At 45.4% G+C, this 19,008-nt stretch overlaps 1 protein-coding gene across 4 annotated transcripts in view; it reads right to left on the reverse strand.

The window, feature by feature from the left end:
- The window catches only part of TMOD1 (tropomodulin 1), a 720,714-nt gene that overhangs the window by 164,202 nt on the left and 537,504 nt on the right, over window positions 1–19,008 (reverse strand). For all 4 annotated transcript variants that reach the window (XM_069630362.1, XM_069630363.1, XM_069630365.1 and 1 more), the window contains one exon: window positions 1,621–1,764. In XM_069630362.1, the coding sequence (XP_069486463.1) occupies window positions 1,621–1,764 (144 nt within the window). The remainder of the gene's footprint in view (window positions 1–1,620; window positions 1,765–19,008) is intronic.

The following is a 19,008-nucleotide window of genomic DNA, read 5'->3' on the forward strand; positions in this document are numbered from 1 at the left end:
TTCCTATTTGGGGAGCGATGTATTGTGAGGAGATCTGCATTGGGTTCCAGCTTCGGAGTTTAGTTGCGTGGTACTGTACTGGGCGCGTTTGCCTACGAAGCCCGTGAGGTCAGGGATGGGGGCTGCCAATATGACTGTTTGAATGTTGTCATGCTCAGGGGCGGGGGATTGGGTTTTGTGTGACAGATGCCGGTCAGCCAGGTGGACTGGTGGAATGATGTGATTTTCGGAATATTGCTGGTCACAGGTGCCTGTGTTTGCGTGCGTTTCTTGGTGGGGGACTGTGGTCATGTCCATTGGGATGGCTTCTGTATTCGTGCCATCTGTGCCCTGCAGCTCCCATTGGCCCCTCTTGTGTTTCATTTGTTCGTTGGCATGCATGGGTGACTTGTACATTTCAATGGTTGCATTGTGACTTCATTGCACCTACGGGGAGTTGTACTTTGTGGGCAGGGAGCGGTGTACAGGCACTCAGTGGGGCCGTTTACGGTTGATTCGCGATGCCGTACTTCTCACCATGGCGGAATGGTACATTCCGCCATGCTTGATGGCGTTAGGTACATGTCCGCTAGGGTCGGAATTAGCGTACCCTTGCGCCATGGTGGTGTTTACGGTTTGGCATGGCGCGCGCGCGCGTGCTTGGTGCTGTTAGCGTTGGCGTTCACTACGGTGTCGCTAATGGCTTCGTACTTTGCGGTGACGGGTCATAGTCGCACCGAGCGCTATTCGATGGCGGTATTGCATTTCCGCCATCGTTTTCCGAATTCCGCCAGGGTCGTGATGAGGGCCATTACCTAATTATGAGTTGGGATTCCTTGAGATATTCATGACATCGTGTACATTGAAAGCAAGGACCACTGCATAAGGCAAATAACCCGTATTTATAGTTGTAGTACTTTCTACCCCATATAGTAAACATCCCACGCAATTCCAGCTCATAACTAGGATGCACTTAATGTACTACACGTTTCTACCATTATACCCATAATGAGACCCTATCAAGTTTATTGGTGTGTCTCCCATAATTTGACAGCGGTGACAATTACGTGTGCATCTTCAGGACACGGGTCCCACCACCAAATGTTCATCCATTGCATGGCAGAGTGCAAACGGGGAAGACAAAAGGGGGCGTACAGGCTTTTACGCCACCCCTTTGTACTCCACCATGCAAATTGTGTAAACGATGCCCACCATGTACACGTAGTAAGCAGCATTTTAAATGGATTCCTACAGAGTCCTCTGGCTTTTTGCTGATACATAGAGCTGCCAGACTCCATAGGAATCCCCAGCATTTGCACCAGCATGGAAATCCATGACAGAGCAAATACTGGAGCATTTGTATGGCGGAGAGTAGGGGAGTGGCCGGAATGTACGTTACGTTCCGCCCCTCCTCTCCGCCATGAAAATCAATGAAAATGAGGATACCCACTCGCGCATAGAAACATTTGTGTACAGGCGTGTTATAAATGACATATCACATCATATCACATCATGCCGGTAAGAACATGGTGTTTCAGCATTTTCTTTCTGGTACGCCAAGCTCAAAAGGAGCTAGTATATGATGTGTTTGATGTGACGTTTTGCTTTAGTTGTTGAGCAGTGGGTTTGCGATTGCCTCACCTGATTGTCGATTCTCAGTTCCTCCAGTGACGTGTTGTACTGGAGAGCTTCAATCAGCGCCAGAACGCCCATTCCACTGATGAAGTTTGATTCCACGTTCAGACTCGTCAGCGTGCTGTTGACCTTTAGCATGTCAGCCAGTGCCTTCATTCACACAGGGGGGAAAAAACAGGATTTAATCATTATCTCTGCTGGAGATGTAAGTGGCTGCGTGGTTATTTTACCTCGTAAAACGTCTCTAACTATTGGATGGGCTGTAATTCTACCCTTGAACGATAACTGTATTTTTAATTCTGCATGCATTTTCATAACAGTGCCTTGGATCCTACATTCCACGTGTTTTAAGATGTTTTCACAAGTGATTCTATTAATTTGCCTGTGATTGACGTCTGGCTAACTCACCTTTAGCATCCCCCTTCACACTTTTTGTCATTACACCATTCTTTCTTTATCCAGCCATTCCTGTTCATTCATGTATCTATTCAACATTCCCCAGAAAAGCCATATATTATCTAGGCCCTCTTTTTTCTTTCCCCTCCTCCCTCTGCAACCATGTTTTGGGGATTTCACTATAGATCAAAGCGTAGGCAAACAGAGAGCTCGGAAAATCATTTGTCTTTGAATTCTACAACTTGTCACATTTATTAAAAGCAAATCACAAAATCACAAGGGCCAGAATGCAAAGGAACGAAACAGGACTGTGTGGGTGTGACAAATCAACTTGCAGGGCACCAGAGGTCCAGGGATGCATATCGGTTTCTAAACCATCTATCAGCCCCACACCTCTAGTACCTCAGAAGGGATCGAACAGATTGGAAACACAAGTAAATTATAAACCTCCTTGTCCAATTTTGGTAACCTTGACGGAATGGCAAGCTTATCTCTGCAAGATCGTGGATCGTTAGTTGCAACACATCGAAAATACCATTATTATCTAATGATAAAACAGACTGTCCAGTCAAGGTTATATAAAAATATCTACTTTATTATTATTCAACCGACAATCCTTGCACACAACAAAATACAACCCATCCTGTAAAGCAATGCAGAGGACAGACAGTTTCAAGAGGGAAAAGGGATGCACTCTGGATACTGACAGGAGGGTAGTCGGTAAAGTAATTGATCGCAATAGTTCAAGGATACTTGGTTTCAGCACAACGGGAGCCATGGGTCGTAAAATGTAACTAGTGCCCTTCGGAGAAGGACCATGGGGATAGAACCACAATGTCCCTTGTGCTTGTAGAAATCTTGGTGCTTGATAGGGACGAGTCAGTTTCAGGGCGCTTTGCAGCTCCTGTGACAGAGTTCAAGACGGGAGACAGCTGCAGGTATCAGGCGGCAGGCAGTTCGATGTGCGAGACTGGGCGGCGTGACAACCCGCAGCCGTGCAGTCATTTGCAGCTCAAGGGGCTCGACTGGCTCGAAAATGTCACTTAAGGCGGACACTGGTTGATGCTTGCCGATGCACTCCCCCTAGCTTCCTCATTGGGCTCGTGCCATCCTTCAAGGTGAATGATCTAAAGCCGAGGAGAGTGTTGCAGACACTGGCCTTGTCCTGGGTTTGCTTCAAAGACTCTATGGCACTTCCCACCTAGGAAGCTTGCTTGCTGAGCCTAGTAGGGCATGCTGTGTGCTGGCTGGGTACCGGTTCTGGAGCTGCTGGAGGGTCCTTTTGGTTCAGTATCTCCCTCTGTTCCCTGGAAGATGTTTAGGAGAGGGCTCTTGCATCCCTCTTTGGAAATCCTGGCCTACCATCACTGGCGGAAGCTGTAAGGCAGACTGTACCTTCAGCCAGGGTCCAAATGAGTTATTCTAGTTACTCCTTGCAAAGTCTTCAGATGATCTGCCAAAAAGAGGGGCTCAGCCCTCTTTTAAAGCCAAATGGGCCATAGTGATTGGTGTAGGCTAGGCTTACATTAATGAACCAATCCTGGGTCCCCACCAACAATCTCCTGTATGCATGAGGTCATAACCAGAGTACTTTGCAACAGAAAAAGTAAAAGGGTGAAAACATGCAATACTAAGTCCCACCCATCTTCCTGTCTGTTGTGGATCAAAGGGTCTCTCTAGTTAATGGAGCTCTCTGTGGCTCCTCATTAAAGCAGCAGGTTTCCCTTGAAGCTGCAGCGAGAAAAGACTTTCTGTCTCCATCAATCCACATACTCATACCTTCTGAATGGGGTCCCCTCGCGGGGGTTTCCTACTGTAAACACATAGTCCCAGACATGACAGGTCACCGGCCTTGATACTGAGAGGCTGGAGCTGGCTTCAGATTGACATAGTGCATATCAAAGGTTCTTGGGGTTTTCCCGTCTCCTTTGTTTTAGTCTCTGCCACCAGGCCCCATGTGGGCCTGTTTGAAGTATACTCTATTAGCATGTTTTTAAAAAAAACTATTTTACTATTTTCTTTCAACAAACACAACAAATTACAAACTTGTATAAACATTTACAACACATCTTACATCATGACCTACTCGTCTGTTTACCCCACTCCCCCCATTTCCCTCTTCCCATCACTGGCCTACCTCGCACCTAACAGTTCAATCACCTCACCACTTCATCCGTTAACAACCTTTACTCTGTCATTCTCCATCTGTGCAGGAGTTTCCTCCGTACTTTCGGCGCTCCTCTCATAAGTGGCCATTTTGCTATTAACTTCTCCAAGCATCTATTCCCTCATCCCCTTTATCTGTGTATCGACCCTCTGTTCCTTGCCACAACCCTGTCCCTGCGTTTGCCCATTTGATCAAATCAGCCCACCATCCCTTCACTGAAGGTCTCACATGTGCTTTCCATCCCATCGCTATCCTTCGTTTCGTGAGTATATATGCCAAATCCTTGAGCTTACTGACATGTCTCACTCTTTTGGGCCTCATGAAGCTCCCAAGCAGGCAAGCTTGGGGGATCCAATATCCAGGGTGATACCTGCCCGTGATAATGTTTGGGCTATTTCTCCCCAGAATCTGCTGATCTCTGTGCAGGCCCAGAACATATGAACTAGATCTGCATTAACCTCTCTGCACTTCGGGCAATGCTGTGCTGCTGCTTGATTGAACTTTGCTATTCTGTTCAGGGTCCGACATGCCCTATGAGTCACATATAATGGAATCTGTTGTAGACAAGTATTTCTGGACACCTTTTTGTGGTACGCCATGGCTCTAGTCCACATTGCTTCTGATATTGGCTCTTGCAAATCCGCCTCTCATGTCAGCTTCGAGTGCGCCAGTTCCTCCCCCACCTTAGACATCAGCAGCTCGTATATCCTTGAGACTTCGTGACCATCATCTGATATATCATAAAATCTCTCTATCGTCTCATCTAACTGCAAGAGTGTCCCGGTCTCCGGCCATCTATGCCTCCAGCGATATTACTTAAAAGGCAGGAATACGTGAGATGCTGCCCAATGTTCACACCAGTGTTGTTTATCAGTTCCCCAAACTCCCTGGGTACCCCTTCTTCGAGCATGTCTCCCATCGTCGCCACTCCCTTCGGTTCCCAATATTTCCTCACATTTAACCGCAACTGCTCATCCACCCCTTCTAGTGCAATTAGCGGGATTTGTGGGGCGTACAGTGTTGTGTTCCTCAGTAACTGACAAGCCCTATACCACATTACACACTCCAGCCTCACTACCCGGGGCGGGCGCATAGCGCGAGGGTCGGTTATCCATATCACTTCTTTCAGAAAGAACAGTGCACTATCTGCCTGCAGTAGCCGTGATTCCAAAGTTTTCTCATCAGACAACCATTTGGCCACAAATTGCAACTGGCTAGCGATAAAATATATCTTGAAGTTAGGCACCTTTATCCCTACTTTAACATATGAGTTCTGAAGCTTCCCCAGCGCCACTCTACACCTCAAATTATGCCATAGAAAACTCCTACATATATCATGTAGCCTCCTGAAAAATGTAATGGGTATTGCTAATGGAACATTTGCGAAATAATGGAGGAGCCTTGGTAGTATCACCATCTTCAGCAATGCTACATGCCCCATCATGGACAATAGCAATCTGGCCCAGAAAGACATTGATGTCTCTATGCTATCCACTGCTCGCACTGTGTTCTGTGCGTGCTCTGTCTTCGGATCGTGATAAATGTCCACGCCCAAGTACCTAAATGTGTTAACTTCCCACTTATTTGGTAGCACCGGCAAGACCTGCACGGGCCTCGTGGCATACCCTCCCAAAGGGAACATGCTTGATTTCTGTGGATTGATCGTTATGCCTGACATAGCTGCATAGTGCTTCATCACATCCCAGATATATTGCAAATTTGTCTCGGGGTGCTGCAAATACAGGAGCATGTCATCTGAATACAATGAGATCAAATGCTGCCCTCCTGGTGTGACTATGCCAGCCTCTCCATATTCCTCCCGCAAGTAGACTGGCAATGGTTCTGGCGCTAAAATGAAAAGCATCGGGGACCACGGGCATTCCTGCCTTGTGCCTTTACTTAACTGCCATTGTTCTGAGATAATTGCACCCGTTTCGACCCTCGCTATTGGTTCAGTATACAGCAACCGCACCCACTTGATGTACGTGGGTGCAATATCAAACCTTTCTAGTACTGCTAGCAGCCAAGGCCAACTCATTAAGTCAAACGCCTTGACTGCATCAAGTGACGCCACTGCCAACTGCTGTGTATCCCCTTGGGTACAATCTATTATATGGTGCAATCTTCTCAGGTTATTGATGACATTCCTGTGTGGAACGTATCCTGTTTGATCCGAATGTGTAAGTTTGGCGATGGTTGGTTTGAGCCTATTTGCCATTAATGCTGTGAGAATCTTCCCATCTTGGTTTAGTGATGAAAGGGGTCTATATGAGCCACAGTCCGTAACCGGCTTATTTGGTTTAAAAAGGGGGACAATTACCAGCGCTTCGTTGAACATCGCTAACAGCAGGGCAAGGACTTCTACCCTATATTCTTTATAGAATTCACTGGGAAGCCCATCTGTTCCTGGAACTTTGCCCGTTGGTAGTTCTCTTATCACATACTCTAGTTCTTCTATCGTGACTGGAATTTACAGCCTTTCTCTCTCCTCAGTGTTCAGTTTGGGGAGGTTAAACTCTGACAATGCTTCTTCTATCTCCGACACGTGGCACACTGCGCCTTCCTCATACAGTTTCTTGTAATAATCATAAAAACATTTGTTCACCCCTTCTTGCATCTCACACAGTTCCCCATCTTTGCCTACAATCGCTCTTATCGTCTCTCGCTTACTTTCATTTCTATAAAGACAGGCTAACAAGCGCCCAGGCTTGCCTCCCTGTGCATGCTGTCTTCCCATGTATTTCCTAAAGCTAAGTTTGCCTAGCTTGTCCCAGTGTTCCCGACATTCTTGTTGGAGGCAGGAGAACTCCTCGGCCTCCTCTAGGGTTCTATCTCCTGCACGCCTTATGGCTTCTAGTCTATCTTCCACCGTTTGCAGCTCACGTGTAATCACATCTTGCATCCCTTTTGATTTTGCAATAGCTTCCCCCCCTTACCACCACTTTAAAGGCCTCCCATAATGTGCCTCCGGATTCCACTCTGCCCGTATTATGTTCAAAGTATTCCTTCACCTCTTTCCTCAGGTTTTCCCGAAACCCAACATCCTTGAGTGCCTCCACCCTAATTCTCCATGTCGGGATCCTAGCTCAGGGGGGAGGGACTGCCATGTGACCAGCAGAGGGGCATGGTCGGAGAAGTCTTTTGCTTTATATTCAGCTTTTGTGAACTCTCCCTACAAACACGTAATCTAAACTCGTATCGTATAGAGGTTTTTGGGAGCCGTATCGTGAGAGTATACTCTGCTCTGCAGGTACACGCCCTCCACACATCAACCAACTTAAATGCATGTAAAAGCTTTAGTGGCGGGGGTTGGATGAGTGAGTTTGCCATCAGATCTATCTATTGTCGGGGCCAGCGTGCAGTTAAAATCACCCCCCCTCCACACACGCTTATCTTAGGGTATAGGGATCTAAAGTAGGTTACTGTGTCATGATTTGGAGCATAGGTATTAATCACAGATATTTCCCTATTTTCCACCATTCCGTGTAATACTGTAATTCTTCCATTCTTATCCAGTAAGGTCTGAAGGACCTGGAATGGAACCATCAGTGCCACCCATATTTACAACCATCTGGCATATGCTGAGTATGTTGAGCCCACGGTCACCCCCCTCCATTTCTGTGCCAAGGTATCTTGCCCTTCTTTGGTGAGATGGGTTTCTTGCAGGAGGGCTATATCTATTTTCTGGCATTTCAAATATGCTATAACCCTGTTTCTCTTAATATAACTGTTCAGGCCTCTGACATTCCAGGTCACTATTTTAAGCTCTGCCATCTCGTTCTGTGATTCTCGCTCTCACTACCCACCAGTTATATTTGCTCATCCTCCCCTGTGCATAACTGTAGGCCAACCCCCACTAACTACCCCCACTCCCGTCCTGCCCCCCCAACAATTGCCCAGCTCCACATCAGGCGCTCAGGCATCCCTGCGTTTCACCCCTATCACAGGTACAAGTGTTCGGGTGCAGCAGGAGGATACATAACTGCTAGTATCCTATCTAATCTAATCGGGGCTAAAGACTAACTCCTCCTTGTGCGGCCCTCTGACGGTCCGACACCATAGTTCCTGCTTATGAAACATACTGTTACAGTATTTATAGCTTCCTCTTTTACAAATGTACTCAACAATGTCTTATGGACGTACTTCCTCACAAGTACACAAGGTGTTACCCTCCTGTTTGTCATTCTCGCCTCTCGGTTGATCACCAACTCCATTCTTCAGATTCGATTTTCCATCCATTTACTCGCTCCTTCCGGTGTCTCAAAGAAGATAGCTCGGCTTTTATATAGGACTTTCAGTTTGGCTGGATACAAAAGCATGTACTTGACTGCCATGTAGCTCATCCGCTGTTTCTGTATCAGGAATGTATAGTCCGGGTATGCTGTTATGTCAGCTGATGCTCTCCTGGTCATGCCCCCCTTGCAGAAGTGTTTGAGGATTTTCTCTCTTTCCTTATAATTGAGAATACAGGCTTTTATCGGCCGGGGCTGAGCCCCAGGTGGCGGTCGTCTTGTCAGGGCTCTGTGCGCTCGCTCTACCGTGAAGCCCTGCGTGAGGGTCCCTGGCCCTTTTTCCTGGAGCAGCATAGTCTCAATAAAGTCAGTCGGGTTTGTGCCCTCTTCTTCTTCCGAGAGCCCTATAATGTGCACATTATTCCTCCTAGCTTGTCCTTCTGCTTCCTCCACCCTGTTTTTGAGGTTTCTTATTTGTTGTTGCAATATAGAGAAGTCCTTGGCATTCTCTGTACAGTCATTCTTGTTTAATTGCACCTCCTTTTCTAACACACCTGTGCGTTCCGCCAGCGCCCTCAAGTCTTGTCGCAGGAGGTTCACGCCAATACTCATTGCATCTTTCTTGAATTCCAATGAGGACTTAAGAGCTGGTAGGTCTTCCAAGATCTTCTGATCTCTGCTCGTGGGAACTTCAGCTCATTGAGTCCTCTGGGTTGGGGTCCCTACACTTTCCGGTACCTGAGCAGGTCTGGCAAACGTGTTAATGGAGGACTGTTTCCCCTTGCTTTTGCTGGCTTTCGATGACATGCCTGCTTTGAACAGCGTCACTTCACCCTTCATCTTTCCCTTGGATCTGAGCCTTTTTTGTCCTACAGGGGCATTTGGTGTAGATCTTCTCTGCACTTCACTGGGGTCTCACCGGTGTTGCATACTCGCACCTCTGGTCCATGGGCCATGCGCAATTGGCATCTGTATGTTCTTACTGTTGGGCCCCCCGCAGGTGCAGTCTCTGTATTTCAATCCCAACAGGAACCGTATCGTATTTTCCTGTCCTATGCAGGACTCCTGCATTGTGTCACCATCCGGCTATGTTCCTGTGTCCCCCAGTGTGCACTCTCTACCTCTCGAGGCACCGGTATTTCAGGGGAAGTATGTTCCTTTTGCTTTCCAAGCAATGCTTTGTATGTTAAGACAGGCCTTTTTGGGGGGATTCCAGGTCAGCTATGCATTATGCCCCAATGGCAGCATGCCTAGAAAATGGTTGTGCTTCCCTGTGCTTCACAATCTGGGTAGACCCCTATTGGGAACTTCCAGAAGAACCTTGTCGTGTTACTGTGGTTTCCTCCAGGCACATCGCTCCAGTTGCAGCAGAAACAAATTATGTTCCTTCACCTCACTCCTCTGGCTGGGCAAGCCGCTCCGGAATCTACATATGATTGCATCCAGCCCCTAGATATCATTGTCCAGCTACAATGGCAGGATCACAGTCGGCTCCTCCCTGTTTCACTTCACCGGCATGTCTAGCCCCCAGCATGAACCATGTGAGACTCTGATTTGTCTCACAGCAGCAGCGTGTCGATTCTTTAGTTGGGCTGCGGTGACACGGCCCATGCCGCTTTGCCGCACTCTCCAGGCTGGGCCGGACCTCATTGGGAGCCTAAACTGGCTGTTACACGTGTTCCTTGGGCAGTATGCAGACAACAGTGGCCGGACTGCATTGGAAACTGCAGTGTAGACACGTTACTTTTCGCCAGCAGGGCCGGACTGCAGTGGGAGCTGTCTTGTCTCCTTCTGAAGTTCTCCGCTGTATGTAATCCGCTTCATATTTAATGTCCTCCGAGTTGCTGTGAGCATAGACCGCAATCCTTTTGCTGCCGGCCGGCTATGCGGGTACAGGCTACATACGCCACACCAATCCGCTTTGCCAATAAGTGTTCCATGTTACATTCCGACTCTTCCGTGGCAATTATTGATCAGCGTGGAATCTTCTGCCAATGTGAGTGCGTCCTTGGTCTACGAACGCCTCACACTAGATACATCTCGCCATTTTATTCTGATCCCCATACTGTGCTTGGCAGGCCCCATCCAGTCCAGCTGTGTCAGCCGTCCGCAAGGTATTTTCATGTTGTATTCATGCTCCTCTGGCCACCAGTGTTATTCCCCTGGGTCCTAATGCTCCACCAGTACAGTTAGTGAAGTTTCCAGACTTTCCTGTATTTAAATATTAATTCAGCAAACGAGGCTTGTGCACGTCTTGTTGTTTCTCAGACCTGACCAACACTGCGCACTTCTGTAGCGCTACAGCCCGGCATGGGGACCGCGCTACCCCTCCTCTCACAAGGCAGCTGGCAGTGCACACGTTCTCACAGAAGACTCCTCATTTCTCATTTCTTTATGTCGTGCAACATTCGTGTCTCCTACACAGTTTGATCTCACTTTCACTATCATCTGTGGCCCAGCCTGGTCCATCTCACTCTCCGGCTGCTCCTCACACCGTGTCGCTGTGTTGTTACCTCCCGTTCTTATTCCCCCTTTGTCTATACCCATCCGCCACATTGCTCCGTATTTCACTTCCAGTTATCAAACTGCGATCAGCTCGCAGTTCGTTATCTTTCCAAGAGCAGCTCCCAGCTTTTACCCAGCACTACTCCACTGCCTCATGTGCCTGGAGATTCGTTTCTGGACACCTTTGCAACCTGTAGACATTGATAAGACCGTGGATTATACAGGATTAGCAGGAGCTTCCAGAGTTACGTCTTACTGCATGGCCCTGTAGTCACCCCCCCTCTATTAGTATGTTAATTATATTAATTGCTGCCACCATCTGCAGAGGTTAAACAAACAGACAGAGTAGATCCATGGAGCCTTTGATAGTTAATTAGGCTGGCCACGACATCTGAGATGCATTGTGTACTACACCTGTCAGATCCCAATAAAATATGACAGAGAGGACTGCATGTGTAGGTCTATGTGTATGTCGTGCAATGAGCATAGGAAAATGTTTGCAGATTAGCCCCCCACAATAACCATCATTCAATTTCATACAAAAAAATGTAAAAAGTCCAGGTGAGCGCACACCCACCGTGCGGATAGCCGAGTTCCTCACAATGGGATGAAATACTTTTACCTCTCATCTCACATGCAGCAATTTAAAAAGTCTGCAAGCAGCAGGCGTCGCCTACAGACGTTCATTAAGACACCTTTTGATTCAACAATGAATACCAAAATCTCAGAAGGATTTAATTATTTAGAGGCAGTGTCACTTTAATTACAACTTTTTCGGCAAAAGTAATAAGCTGTGGGCGATAGGGTCCTGAATTTAGGATCAGAGCAGCAGAGCCCCTCAGGTTGAAGGTCTCAAGGTCAAATTCCTGAAGCAGAGCCTTTTTGACTAGTAAATTCTATCAGTCAAAAAAATGAAGATTAAGAGTGTCAAAACCTTCAAATGAGCCAGGTATTAATGTCAAAGCCCCTCAGGCAATGAAGGTCACTGAATCAGAGCCGATCCGGCTAGGAGGTTCTCAGAATCAGAGACTATCAGAGGCCTATGTGCAGAGTTCCTCAGGCAAGAGGCGTCTTCGGGTTACTGGGAAAAGACCTATGACATGTGGTGTCATGCCTCACCACCTGGCATATACCTTCCCACTCTAACAAGACAAAACTCAGTTCTGAATTACTACAGCAAAATACAAAACCCTTACTTGGCGTCCTACTGCTCCAACCACGACAAAACACCTTCAGATTCAAATTTCCTTGGATTCAATTATTCCCAAACTAGGGAAAAGGCCTACGACACATGGTGTTTTGATATGATTTTTATCACCTCTACGACCAGAGCCTTTCCTCCACCCCAGATGTGTACCAGACCCCCCCAGTAAGGAAATGCATATGCTTGTCACTGTCATCAAAAGGAAAGTAGGCAATAAACCCCAGCAGTACGCTAGGCATCCTCAATTGTTCATACAAGACTCATTTATTTAGTCATGTAATTTTTAGTGGGACTACTGCTAAACCACTTACCAAATCAAATATTATCTTATCAAAACATGCCCAATATACTCTAAGACAATATACAGCAATTTATATAGATAATCTACACTTAATTTACATGCACAAATGTTCATGAATTGATTTTCAATAAAGAACACTCAATGAAGCTCCTGCAAAGTGCATTTTATTTTATTAAGAGAAAATAGTAATAGAAAAACATTTCAACTCTTATTGTGACTGCACATAACACACTCAATATGAGAAAGGTTATCGATGAAAATACTTCTATTATTTTCTAGCTTATATTGCTACTTAAAATATAGGCAACCAACCCAAAACGCAATAACTTCTCAAAGGCAATCGTATGCTCATCAGTTCTCACTAAAATGCCTCATGAATTGAACACCTTTTTTTTAAAAAAAAATGTTATTTACTTGTTTGCAGCCAATTAAGGCTTTTACAAGAGTGAAGTAAAAAAAAGACTTTGAAGTTTAATGTCCTAGTCCATATGTCTAAAACGTAGGATGATAGACGGTCTGAAAGATCTAGAAAATCGGGAGAGAAAGTTTGTGTCTAATTTACATTGAAGATTAAAGATTTGCGATTTTGTCCATCGCCAGTTTTATGTTTTTTGCCGCTGCGATAGTCCATTTAGTATTGTCGCCAGACAAAAGACGAGTCCACCAAAGGTCCTCCTCCCGGAGGTCGCTGTCCAAAAACAATGGTGAGAGGTAGGTCTTTCTGAGGGTTTGCGTTGTGGGGCATTTCATCATTAGATGGTGAACAGTTTCCGGCTGGTCGATGTCCTGACAGATTGAACTGCCTTTTCATTGTCTACCCTCTTTCTCAATGTGATATTAAAAATGGGTAAACAACCTTCTTTCATACTCACAACAGTCTTCTGTGAGAGCTGAGAGCCTGCTGAAGCTGGATGAAGGCTTGTTGAGTCACACAATCCAAAAATCACGACAGAATCCACAAAATCTCAAATCTAATGCCAAAAACCACCTACAAAATCATGGTCTCCTAATGGCTGTAATAAAGCCTAAAAAGAGATCTAGTGTCAATTGAACCAATAAAAAAGGATAGGTCTCTCAAAACTTCCATTTAATGCTGCCAAAGCTGCAATTATTCCAGGTCAGGAAAAGATGAGCAATCGGACGATCCTTCCTCCATAAGGCAGAATGGAGGTGTTTCAGCTTGCTTAGTACCCCCGCTCTGCCTCCAATCTGACCGCATCCAGAGGCAAATCTGAACAGCCCTGTCCACCACTCCCAGGTCCTCCCTTTATATAGCCTCTAGGTTTCTCATGCATACGCTCTGAGAATGTTTATGAATACGCTCCAGGCATTTTAAAACAAAGTCTTCTGGTTTGCTTATGCATATGCTCCGATAATGTTTATCAAAACGCTCCAGGCGTATACATAAACAGTATTCCACATGCGCATCCGACCTTGTTCGGAAGCCACATCAAGCTTCATCCTGTAGTCCATTGTAGTCCAACAGAACATTGTTAACAATTTATTGGAACATCCAATACTATTTTCATGAACAAATCGGCCACTGGATTGCAGCTCAGAACTCATGTTTAAAGTATTCCCCACATGTACCAAAATAACTGACAACCTGGCTTGAAGTCCAGAAATCTTACAAGACAGTAAATGATTGCATAACTTTTCACTTGTAGAATACATTTTAAATGCAAAACTGCCTCATGTTGCTAAACTGCTTATATATATGCCTACCCATTTAAGCCCCATGTGTGCCCTAGGAGTACTAATATATAATAGGACTTCACAGTTTGTGTGTAATGCTCAGAGCTCCTGAATGTATTTTCCCTCTGTTCAGTTAAAATACATGACAGTGGGTGGGCCTCATTACAAGTATGGCGGTGCAGTAAAAACGACAGTAATATGTCGGTAATTCCAATGCTGCCAGATTACTGCACTACAGTTTGGCAGTGAAGCGGAGGACTTTCCTCCAGAAAGAAGCTGGAAGAAAATATGCCTCCTTACTGACAAAAAATTAGCCGAATTACTGCTGGTGGTAATTCTGCCAAAATGGTCTATGTAATTGGTTGTTTATAAAAGACTTAATACCCAGAGGTTTCTAAGCGCAGACCCGGGGATCAGACCTGCGTTGCTCCACGTCGTCTTACTTCCAAGGAAAGCGCTTTGCCCCTGAGCTTTCCTCCCGGCCCAATGGAGTCCAAAAAATTGTGATTTACACCAACTGGCAGCATTTGTAATCTGGCAGTAAATCAGGCAGACCAAGTGGTGGTAACAGTAATTCCATTTGGCCGTATTCTGGTGGAATCACCACCGGAATAACACCAAACTTGTAACGAGGCCCCGTGTCCTGCCTCATCACATGGCATATGCCTTCCTGGATTATCAAAACAAAACCCATGCCTTGCACCCTGCCTCATTACTCTCAGATTAGGATGTTCGTAGATTCAATTATGCTCAGACTAGGAGGGGCCATAGTCAGAGTGCCCCAGTCTAGGATAATTTCAAGTATCAGCATCTTATAAAAAAGGGGGTGGAGTTAACATCGAAACCCCTAATGCATTGGTGGATTTCAGAATCAGAGCTCTCACAGGCATGTGGCTTGGTGGCAGGCTTCAATGGTGCTCTTCTGTAAAGTTCCAAGGAGATGACAGCCTAATACCGGGTCCGACCCGACATCTTGGCCCATGATCCAGGGAGAATGCTGAAATTCTGTTGCAAAGTCCCTGAGGATCTGAGTGGCATGAGTGGCTGGAGAGCAACGATTCATGCAAAGCGATTGTTCCCCCTTCTGGGACTTCTCTTGGTGATGAATGCTGTGGTGTTGGAGGGCATATTTGAGAGGTGACTGGTGGCGCTCCCATGGCCACCTCTATGCCCCCCTCATGGTGTTATCATAAGCTTGGACACATGCATTTGCAAACTGGATCTCTGTCAGTGACCCAGAGTCAGTCTGCAAGCCAACTACGAGCTTCAGATGTCCCGCTATCAAGTCTTGGTGAGTGGTTGAATGGCTGGAATTGTAGAAAAAAATACCCTTTTCCCGTCTATTTAATTGTGGCCACAGACTTAATGATGGCTGTGAAGAAAGGCCAACATCTCTGATGACAATGCCTGGCTTGGTGAACATTGACTGATCAAGATTGTCCTCCTTCGAAGTTACTGTTCCACTGAATGCCTCCATTGAGACTGCACAAGTTAGGGCACTGTTAACTCAACCCTGCCGGGCTGATGCTTGCATGGAGTTGGACATCTACAATATGGGCACCAGCATAAAAGCACAGGACTACATCTTTTTCAATCGCACACAACGCTGAAATAGGCTGTACCCCTAGAGAGCTCACAGTATTTTTGGCAAAAAAATGCAAAACTCTCTAACACTTCAGCAGTTGGAGATTATTCCTCACCTGGGGCTAAATTGCTCCCTAATGCTTCAATCACTTATCATGGCACAGTCTTGATTCGACTGCTGGATGATTGGGCCACTTTGACAATCTGCAATATCAATTGAACTTCATGTTATGATGCAGGCACCGAGTAAAGCCTTCATGATAGAAGTGATTGACACAGAAAAAGGTCTATTGAGGGTCATCCGACCTGGGCGTATTTTTGTTTTGGGTCTTCACCTCCCTTTGTCTTTGAGATGGTAGTCAATGTTTCTTAAACATGCTTATGGCCCTTGTCCAGAAAGAAGAAAGGGGAGTGTACACCCAACAACCAATCCCTGCAACTTCATTTCATAGCAAATGATGCTAAAGTTGTGAATATAAGAAAGAAACAAACCAATCTATTGAAGACCTCATGCAAGAGAAGACATAAATGCATGCATTCTCAGTAAAATGACTGTTTGGAGGATAATGAACTCTGAAAATATGACTCTGACGATCATTTTGGAATGCTGGCTTCTAAGCTTGACACTATGATTGAAGGACTACAGCACCTCAACATCAGGATTGACAATCCGGAGAACAGGACAAGGCCTCTTTGTAGAGGTGTTAATCAGGGAGCCGCCGGTCAAGACCTGCGTGCTTACTTATATAATTATTTCAGAGACGATTTGGGAATTTGTGATGCGGGTTCACTAAGCATCGAAAGAGCACACCAAGCCCCCATACCGAAACCGGCCAAAGGAGAGAGACAGAGAATACTTATTGTCAAATTTCTCAACTTCCAAATGAAAGAGAATGGTCTTAGAGTGCACGGTAAAACAGGCAGGTTATGAAAACATGGAATGAATATTTTGCTCTTCAATGATTTCACACAGAGGTTTCCAGGTGGTGGAGGGAGTTCTTGGGTCTTTTTGACTCTCTTGAATGTTTGTTCTTAAATTTCTGGGTATCTTTCACCCCCAGTTTTAAGTTAGCTGGCACAGATTTGAGTGGAGTGCCCTGAAGATATCTGGCAATTTATGCACCAAAAATGATGCCATGGCATCTGGCAGGGGCAGCCGAACCAGACCAGGTCAACTGGCATACAAATTTTCAGAAAAAATATAAAGCAGCCCAGAAAACATCAAAGCAAGAAATTTAAAAGGGATTCACATGAGCAACAGATGCAAATAACATCTGAGTTCAACAACATTGCAAACAAAGATGGACATCTAGTAGAAGAAGCAATATTTGAAGATGTTTAACTCAACAAACCAAATTCTGTAGACTCTCGGCGCTGAACATTTTCATACAACTCTTACTGGAACATTGCTGATGTCTAATAGTGCTGAGGCTATCTAACCTAGTAAAGCATGATATTCCATTATGCAGCATCACTTTCCTCCCAACCTGAGGCACTGATCCATTGTGCGCTCCGTTCTACATTTATACCCCCGTTTGACCACCTACGCAGGATCATTTCTAATAGGTGTACTGTGCTTTATAGTAAATTGCATACAATCTTCAATGTGGTTACGATATCAGGCTAGTACACAGGCATTAGCTCTTTTTGAACCCGATTTAAATGCATGCATGTTTGTTTATGGTTGTTAAGTGTTCTTTCATGGCATGGCATAGCATGTGGTGAGGTGTAGGTAAAGGGCTACGATATAAAACATGATAGCCGATATAGAGGATTTGAAAACCTGTGATCATGCTTCCTTACAGAAAGGCGATTTCAATAGTTTGCTGAGGTGTGATTGGGTGAAAGTGACTGCTTGGGATTGGATATGATTCAACAGAATAAAAACTTGGACAAATCGCATCACTCACATTAGTTTACTATAATGTCTAGGGCAATGAGCATCCCAATAGGTTGATATCCCACACCTTCAGGTTAACTATTTGGATGTTTTGGAATCAAAAACCTTTACAGGAGCGGGGTGGGACAGGGATTTCATGCACCATACAATAGTAAAAACCGAGTGTTTCCATACTAGCTAGAAGGTTGCTTTTTTTTGGCGATTAAAGGCACTCTAGCCAATCAAGATGTCATCTTGGTTAATGTTTATCGGCCCGCGGAAGATACACCAGGATTGTATACAGCTATGCTTGAAAAATGTACGGGATGTTTTTCTCGAATCACACTAATAGGCGTGGATTTCAAAGTTAGTATATCACAGAAATGAGAGAGGAAGCAGAAGGTACTGGTCAGAGGTTTAGGGCAACGAAAGCCCTAAATCCCAAAGAAGCAGATGTATCATTTTATTTCTGCCATCATAGAAGATAAGCCAAGTTGCACATGGGGTTTTCCACGAAATTCCTACTTACAGGTAGTGTCAGATATACTCCCAGTCACGCTCCCAGACCACGCACCTTCCATGTATTACCTCAAATACCCAGGCAATGGCCATGTTGGAGATACAACCTCCCAATCATAGACTTTCCTGATATAGTGGATCAGGTCCAGAAGGTGATAAGATGATTTTGGGGGTACAACTGGAATTGGAAGGTTTGTGTAAACCTTCCCTAAAATATGCTCATATTGGCAGTGGATGTATGTCTCTCTGGTCCAGCAAATATCACCATCTTTGTAGAAAGGAAATGTACCCTACTCATTGGAAATATCTAAGGCTGAATATGAACCAAAACGTTGGGCCCACCAAGAATTATGCATGCAATAATGAAACTAAGAGGGGAATTGAAAGATGTCACTGCGGCAAGAGCTGCAAAATGCTTTGCTAGATGTAGAGAAATCTTCTTTGAAGAAGGGGCTAGACCTCTGGAATTTATAGTATTGGAGTTCTCGCGAGGATAGCTCAGTGGGCAACACGCTCGTCTTGGAAGCAAGACGACGTGGAGCAGCACAGGTTTGATCCCTGCGTCCAGGCGTCCGCGCTTAGAAACCTCTGGCTATTAAACACGTTATAAACTACCAATTATACGTTTCTTCAAGAATCTCTTATAGGTTAAATACTGAAATATTGGACATGACTAGCCATATCTTGGGATCCGGGGGCTGATGCACCGTTCAAATTGCAACCACCTTCCAGCAAATATTTAGGAGTTTGCACCCCACCTGACTTCTCTAAACTAAACTTCATAAATTATGTACCTTTACTTGGCAAAATAAATAGACAAATGTGGCACGATCCACCCCACCAGATTGCTATCACTGGTAGAATAAAGGCATTAAAGATTATCACAATGATAAAATTAGTATTTCTGGCTCA

This window comes from Ambystoma mexicanum, chromosome 6q (genome assembly GCF_040938575.1).
Source record: "Ambystoma mexicanum isolate Mex_15411 chromosome 6q, UKY_AmexF1_1, whole genome shotgun sequence".
NCBI lineage: Eukaryota > Metazoa > Chordata > Amphibia > Caudata > Ambystomatidae > Ambystoma > Ambystoma mexicanum.